The sequence below is a fragment of the Branchiostoma belcheri genome, unplaced genomic scaffold (assembly GCF_001625305.1).
Source record: "Branchiostoma belcheri isolate BF01 breed outbred unplaced genomic scaffold, Haploidv18h27 scaffold146, whole genome shotgun sequence".
In the NCBI taxonomy this organism is placed as follows: Eukaryota; Metazoa; Chordata; class Leptocardii; order Amphioxiformes; family Branchiostomatidae; genus Branchiostoma; species Branchiostoma belcheri.
In genome coordinates this window covers 76,807-84,060 of record NW_017802891.1, presented here as the reverse complement: position 1 = coordinate 84,060, position 7,254 = coordinate 76,807, and the positions used below count along the sequence as shown (strand labels likewise).

At 39.7% G+C, this 7,254-nt stretch overlaps 1 protein-coding gene and 1 long non-coding RNA gene across 2 annotated transcripts in view; both read left to right on the top strand.

The window, feature by feature from the left end:
- Positions 1-5,347, top strand: part of LOC109465015 (signal peptide, CUB and EGF-like domain-containing protein 2) — a 5,807-nt gene extending 460 nt beyond the window's left edge. Inside the window, exons 2-10 of the mRNA XM_019762139.1 lie at positions 587-709; positions 1,114-1,233; positions 1,617-1,762; positions 2,300-2,396; positions 2,583-2,699; positions 3,679-3,873; positions 4,027-4,155; positions 4,473-4,868; positions 5,046-5,347. Coding sequence (XP_019617698.1) covers positions 587-709; positions 1,114-1,233; positions 1,617-1,762; positions 2,300-2,396; positions 2,583-2,699; positions 3,679-3,873; positions 4,027-4,155; positions 4,473-4,868; positions 5,046-5,347 — 1,625 coding nt within the window. The remainder of the gene's footprint in view (positions 1-586; positions 710-1,113; positions 1,234-1,616; positions 1,763-2,299; positions 2,397-2,582; positions 2,700-3,678; positions 3,874-4,026; positions 4,156-4,472; positions 4,869-5,045) is intronic.
- Positions 5,348-5,744: 397 nt separating this feature from the next.
- Positions 5,745-6,889, top strand: LOC109465052. The gene is made up of 3 exons (XR_002139932.1): positions 5,745-5,870; positions 6,223-6,386; positions 6,806-6,889. It is a non-coding gene; the product is annotated as an uncharacterized LOC109465052 (long non-coding RNA).
- Positions 6,890-7,254: the final 365 nt, after the last annotated feature.

Genomic DNA, 7,254 nt, shown 5'->3' with positions numbered 1-7,254 from the left:
AAGAGAGATAGATAAATAGATAGATATAGATATATAGATATATATGATAGATATATAAATATATATAATTTAAAACAACATATAAATATCTACATCTCTGTCTCTGTATGTTGTATTTAAAACTACACACACACACACACACACACACACACACACACACATACATGTATGTAGTTTCAATTTATGCATACGCAGAATATTATTAATTTAACCATGTTTACATTTTTTGTTAAAAGAATAACAAAAATGTGTATGTAATATTAAACAAATTATCAATAACAAAAAAACAGAAAGTGATAAATGGCTCATACGCAGATATACAATATACAAAACACTGCATAGTCAATAACAATAATATTATTAGACATATTAGACTTTTGAACAGCTAAGAATCAAACCGTTCTAATCAAACCGTTCTAGAAAGTCTACCCAACAGATCTTTACACATATTCAGTTGAATATAATACTCCTTGGAGTCGTCGTTTTTTGAATGATCACTGTATTGATATAGAATGAAGACTGGTAGAAAAAATATAGAACCAAACATCCTACATTCTTCAGTCCAAGTTTTTTCTATTGTCTGTAGACATTGACGAGTGCTCCACTTTGAATGGCGGCTGTAGTCACAACTGCACCAACACTGTAGGCAGTTACTACTGTTCCTGTAGTCAAGGGCTCGTACTGCACAGGGACAAACATAACTGTACTGGTAAGTAGACTAAGTATAAATTCCTTTTCCGAATTTGTATGTGTTTCAGTCTACCCCTTTTTAAAATTCACAAATCAGATTCAATGTCTGTCAAAGTGTGTTATCATTGCGTTACTTGTCATCAGATTTCAGACGTCATTAATTAGCATTGTCATATAGCCAGATGTCGTCGAGCAATCACAAGTCCTCATTTTTATATTGTTTATTTTGAATAATCATTATAAAGCCACTTCTGCTTCGCTCACCTGGAGGTTTTATTGGGTGGCTATAAAACTTATTACAGGGCCTCATGACATCATATACACCTGGGGACAGATCATTAACTCTTGACTTATATAGAAGTCGAAATTGATTTATCTTTTTCCCAATGTGCCTGACTCGTGTGTGACATTTTATTTTCACAGTCCGTGAGGGTTTTACGGTCTGGGCGCGATCTAGTGCATACGATGATCCATGTTACGGACATACACAACCAATTTCATCTTATATCATCAGTAACGGACTAGAGAGCAGCATAGAGGGTGGTAAGTGACACATATGTCTTTCCCTCTCTCTCTCTCTATATATATATATATATATATAGTCATGCATATAGTCTCTCTATATGTATATATATATAGAGAGAGAGAGTGAGAGAGAGAGGTACATGCATATGTAGACAGATATACATGTAGATAGATAGATTTTCTAGATAGATAATATTGGTAAAACTGTTGCGCTCCTCATCATATTTACCTTTTACTAACACCTGGCGTTCATCTAAGGAATTAGACATCTCCATCGCAGCCTATCACTAATTAAAAATCCGTCGCAAGGTTTTAATTATTGTATTTTACAACATAACATAAAAACGAGAACTTAATGGGAGACCTACAGGACAGATAATTATTTTTTCCTACAACGTCAGATCAACTACGTGGACACCATGTGTTCATTTTGAATGAACGGACGGGGGAAGTTGTAAACAAGGCAGGTTTTGACACCTGGTGGTTGAGAGGCGGTGGCGTCGCAGCAGCACAAAACCTCACAACCTTTCTGCAAGGAGTTCCAAAGGTAAGGCATTGATTGTGTACTCGGATAAAAAGGTATATTATCGTCTTCACCTTGTCACACAACTTAAAGATCATCAGAAATGTTCATCTGCGTTGGTAGTAATCATAGTACAATGTTGAACTTTATTCCAACACAAGGTTTCACAGATATCAATTTTCAATGACCACCGTCGCCTTCATCAGAATAATAAATGAACAATCACTATTCATTATCCTGATGAAGGCGACACTGGTCGTTGAAAATTTGATCTCTGTGAAACCTTGTGTTGGAATAAAGTTCAACATTTTACTATAACGTACATAATTAAAGTTTAATTGTTCCACAAAATACAACTTTATTTGGGCTTTCTTGAAACGTAGGGCATACACATGACAGCAAATACTGCAACGTGTACCTCTTGCGATAGATAATCATTAACTGGCCTCATTTAAACCTTAGTTGGAACTTACCGATCACTGTTTGCCTTGGGGGAAATACCATATCTGTTTATATTTTCTGTTCTTTATTGGGTATACTGCTCTTTCCATGCGGCCGTAGGGACGGATCATAGTTATCATTGTTCATGACAACGGTCAAACCAACGTGGACAACGAACCCAATTTAGCACCTTACGGATCAACAACAACTCGACTAGGTACAGTAACTCGAACATAATCCTCTAAATCATCAGCATATAAAGTATAAGTTAACGTCTTAGTGTTTAAAGTCCGATTGGCGTTCGTAATGAATACGCATTTAAATAATATATGAAAATTTGTATTACCTAAGGTTACTTCTTCACGATTATGCATCGGTAGTTGAATATATTGTCCTATGGTAGGGGGAAGAGAATCCTGGGCCATGATCACCCAGAAAGGAACGATTCCATGCTGGTTTGTGGAAGAGAAGAGTGCTATAGGCGCGGGGCCAACTACTGTAGAGGCGTTCATACCGACAGGTAAAGAAACAACACAGTACATACTTTTTGTTCCGTCTTTAATTTGGAAGTAATTTGAAAGTAAAGCCGGAGCGTGCATGAGGGAGCCTTAGGTACCATATCTCACCACGAAGAAGAATCCAACACATCAACAAGAGTTCCGAGATCTCATACCTCCATGAAATACTAGTATGGGCTTGATATGTAAATGTAAATTTCTTCTTTAATTACGCAAATGACCTCTGCATTAACATAATATATGCATCGTGATGTTCACTTTTGATTAACTTAAAGATGTCCCAAGTATGACATTCCCATCATTCACCATTAAGAATGCATTAATTATGATAATTAGGTCACCATTTGCATAATTAGTATCTGTTGATGTTCCATCTGCCATAGGTTACATACATTACATGTATGAAAGTTCTATAATGTAAAACACTGTAATTATAGAATTTCCTCATTAATTATCCAAATGAAGTCCCCATTTGCATAATTTGCAGTTAATTATGTACAGCTCTCTGGCAGATACCTACACACCAAAAATGATGAAAATACGCTGTTCCTATCTGGACTTATTGGCTTTCAAAGATTTCGCCCGAAAGTCCCCTGCAGTTCCTGAACAAGCTGCTAGGGGGACCAAACCCACACCACTTATTCCTGACAGGAAAAGCTATCTGTCACCAAAAATTTAAGACCATAGCAGGTTCAGGACAAAAGATACAAAAACCGGAAGTTCTGCTGCAGTACCAAGGTCATCCACCAGGAGGCCCATATTTGACCTTGTCCTTTGTCTTCCCAAGACTTATCAGCATACCAAATATCATCACAATCCATAAAGGCGTTATGAAGTTATGCTGACTACAAAGTTGCGGAAACACACACACACAGACACACAGACACACAGACAGACGCCGCCAAAAACAATACCTCCATTTTTCATGGAGGTAAACATAGAGAAGAATGTAATAATTATTGCTAGTTTGTTTTTACACAGATGGGTTACCAGGAGTATGTGTTGGCCCACCTCTCCAAGCCAACACCACCGGGCCCGTGTGTAACTGTCCTTACGTGCTGGGGGAGAACTGCACCTACCCATGTTCCCCGGGATATCACGTCATTTCCGGTGACGTCATAACTAGAACATGTACGTCAAACGGATCATGGACAGAGACGGGTCTTTTCTGCCAAGGTACGGAAGGGAGACAAAACTAGAAATGGTGTAAACTCCTACAGTTCTTACCTTCTTTCACATTCTGCTTGATAGAACTTTCTACTAGTATTAGTCACAGGATAGACCATTGTAACTCTTCCCCCATCTAAAATTTTGGATAATTTCCTGTAGATATTGATGAGTGCTCCATTCAAAATGGCGGCTGTGACCAGACCTGCACCAACACTATCGGAAGTTACATCTGTTCTTGTAGTGAAGCCGGGTTCGCAGTGGACTGGAGTGGACATAACTGTGCGACTGGTAAGACTCAATTTTTTGTTTTACAGACCAGCTGCAAATCACTGTAAATTGTATGGATAACAAAAATGCTTAGATTAAAAACCATTAAGGCAAGCCATTATATCCTGTTGAATGCCATGTTCGATCCTGTTGTAACTTGTAACATATAAGGCCAGTGGGGTATCGTTGATTTTATAAGGTATCGGTTACAGCGAACACAAAGTCAAAGAGGCGTTCAGTGTATCACTTCAGTTTTTCGTCAATACAATCTCTAGACTTCTGCAAAATTTGTCCTTAATACAAACAAATTCAAGTTTAGAAATAATCGTTCTTTACAGTGTGTCCAATATCAGGCTACGTCAGCTTTAACGGAGTTTGCTTCAAGTACTTTGCTGAGGAGAAGACCTATGATGAGGCAAGGTTGAGGTGTGCCGTGAACGGTGGTCTGTTAGCCATGCCGAAAGACAACCTGACCGACGCTTTCATAGCCAGTCTGGGCAAAGGAAAACGCTGGATTGGGTTGACTGACGCCGACACCGAAGGCCAGTGGGTATTTGAGGACGGCCAAATCCTGACATCAGTCCATTATTCCAATTGGAACCCTGGTGAGCCAAACGACCGAGGGGGCAACGAAGACTGCGTCTATGTGTTCTGTAAAGGCAGGCTAGGAAGCGTCTGGAATGATGGTCCATGTAACACACCTGCCAGGCATTTCGTATGTGAGATGGATCCAGGTATGCGTTATAAACACGGTCTTTAATTTTATGACAATGAGTACCCTCACATGATGTATGCCAGGCAATGCATGGTCTAATTGCTAACATGAAGACACTATGGAACATTATATTGTCATGTGTAACAGTTTCTATTGAATACCTGACAACAACAGTGATATACAAACGTTGATACAGAAACAGCCATCACCTGCGAGGGAGGCACCCTACATCTGTCTTGCTCGGACGGAAAAACGCTCTTCATTGTGGAGGCGACCTACGGCAGGACGTCCGCCTCCCACCGCTGTCCCTGCTCTACCTGCCGCACCAACTGCCGCGCGGACACCAGCCTGACCGTGGTGAGGGCCGCCTGCCAGGGCAATCAGCAGTGCTCAGTGGAAGCGAGCTATGACGTATTCGGTGACCCCTGTGTCTGGGTGGAGAAGTACCTGGAGGTATCATACCGATGTATCGTAGGTGAGCACGCGGAATTATCATAATATAGAGCATTTCCTCAATTTAGGCCCCTTCCCGCCAGACAGCGAAACTTGAGCAACCGGTATATGTATAAGCGACCAGAATTGGACTTGTATGACCCTTGATTTAAAATTAAAATATTCCACGACCACATACTTTCACCAAATGATGTTAACCATTCTGACTGACGAAATTTTACATTCTTCTCATTCATTATGTCCATTGTCCATAGTAAATGTGTTGTGTTGTGATGTAATATGCTGGAAAGTTAGGTTGAGTTTTCTCCATGATTTGTAAGCGTGTTCGTAATCAACCCTCCCGCAGATAATTCAACATCATCATCAACAACAACAACAACAACATCAACAACAACAACGTCCACAAGTTACACAACAACAACAACAACAGCAGCAGCAGCAGCAGCAATACCCAGACAGGCTACCACAGCTAGTCCACCGGACCTTGGCACGACCACCACTTTCAAATTGATGATCCCAACTACTCAATCAACAACAGCAAAACAGACAACGATTTTCGTCTTCGGAGGTACGCAAATGTCCATTTGAATGTGCAGTACATAGAAATATATTCATCAGTTTAAAAGTCTAAAGATATTGAATACAACGTTTCTCTCCAAGCAAAGGTTGGATAGGGTTCTTACCATGATGAAAGTACAGTTGTCAGAAAGTGTGTTGTGGTAAAACGGTAGTAACCTTAGCATTCAATTTCTATTTGGAGAGTAAGTTGCTCTATGTTTTTAACTATCACATATCAATAAAACATATTTTCTTGACATTACAGAGATTATTAGACCCCTAAATGGGCTTCTCATCTTGTTAATATTTTGATATCAGGTTTCATCAGACCCACTTTAGTAAAATCACTTTTTTTGTCACAGAACTTGATGAAGAATCGTCTGATTATTTCTACGATGAAGTTTCTACCGAACAAGTGACGCCCACACTCTCCACCCTGCCTCCCAGCACAGCTGAGACTACGTTTCCGTTTCCGGTGGTCATTACCACTCAAAAATTGTCTACACAGACGCCCTTTCTAAAGGAGGTAATGTTACATGTCTTTAATTCAGTATTGCAGTACGTATGCTTGGTTAACGTATGTTCATCTGCCTCTTTGCTTGTGTGTCTTTAACTATTGGAATACAGTAGGCTGAAAACCAAATGGGGTGAGTGGGAATGGCGTAACCACAGACTGACAGGAAGGTAGAATTAGAGGCCAAATGGTGTTCCCACAGGCTGGCATGGTTCAAAGGTTACCTCAGAGCAAATACAGCATATTTCTGTCCATCTCCATCCACATAAAAATGGAATGTTACAAACTCGCACCTGTGAAAAGGTAGAACATTCCAAAAATAACATTTAACGAAATGACAGGTGAAGGAGAAGAAGAGAGTAAAAACGATATATTTCATTCTATGGACTGAAATATGATGTGTGGTCTGGAAATGATATCTTGCATTGCAGGAGGAGATACCTACTCTGATCAGGACTCTACGTGACAAGGTGAACCACTTCACCGGTTCCCTGGAGGATCACAAAAACTTCTGAAAGGTTCGATTTCATTTATCAGTATGTTTTTGTGAAGAAAGCACGGTTTCAACGAATAATGAAAGGACCAATTTAAGTGGGAGCTTTTTTTCACACGTACACGTAAATTTTTCATTGCTTTTTTTGTGCGTGGACTTTTGTAGTCTGCCATATTGTTGTGCTAGTAATTATTTGCAAACAAATCCATATTGGGTTCATAAGCACTTCAAAGATGCAGCGTTCGACTATCCGATAGTATTTTGCTAAATTTTTCATTTGACCGAACTCGTGTTTCTGCCTTGTCCCCCAGACGACCAGTGTCGGTCATGGGACTAGGTAGGTAGTAGGTAGGTTTCTTTAGTCTACTACATTGTAGTAATCTGACA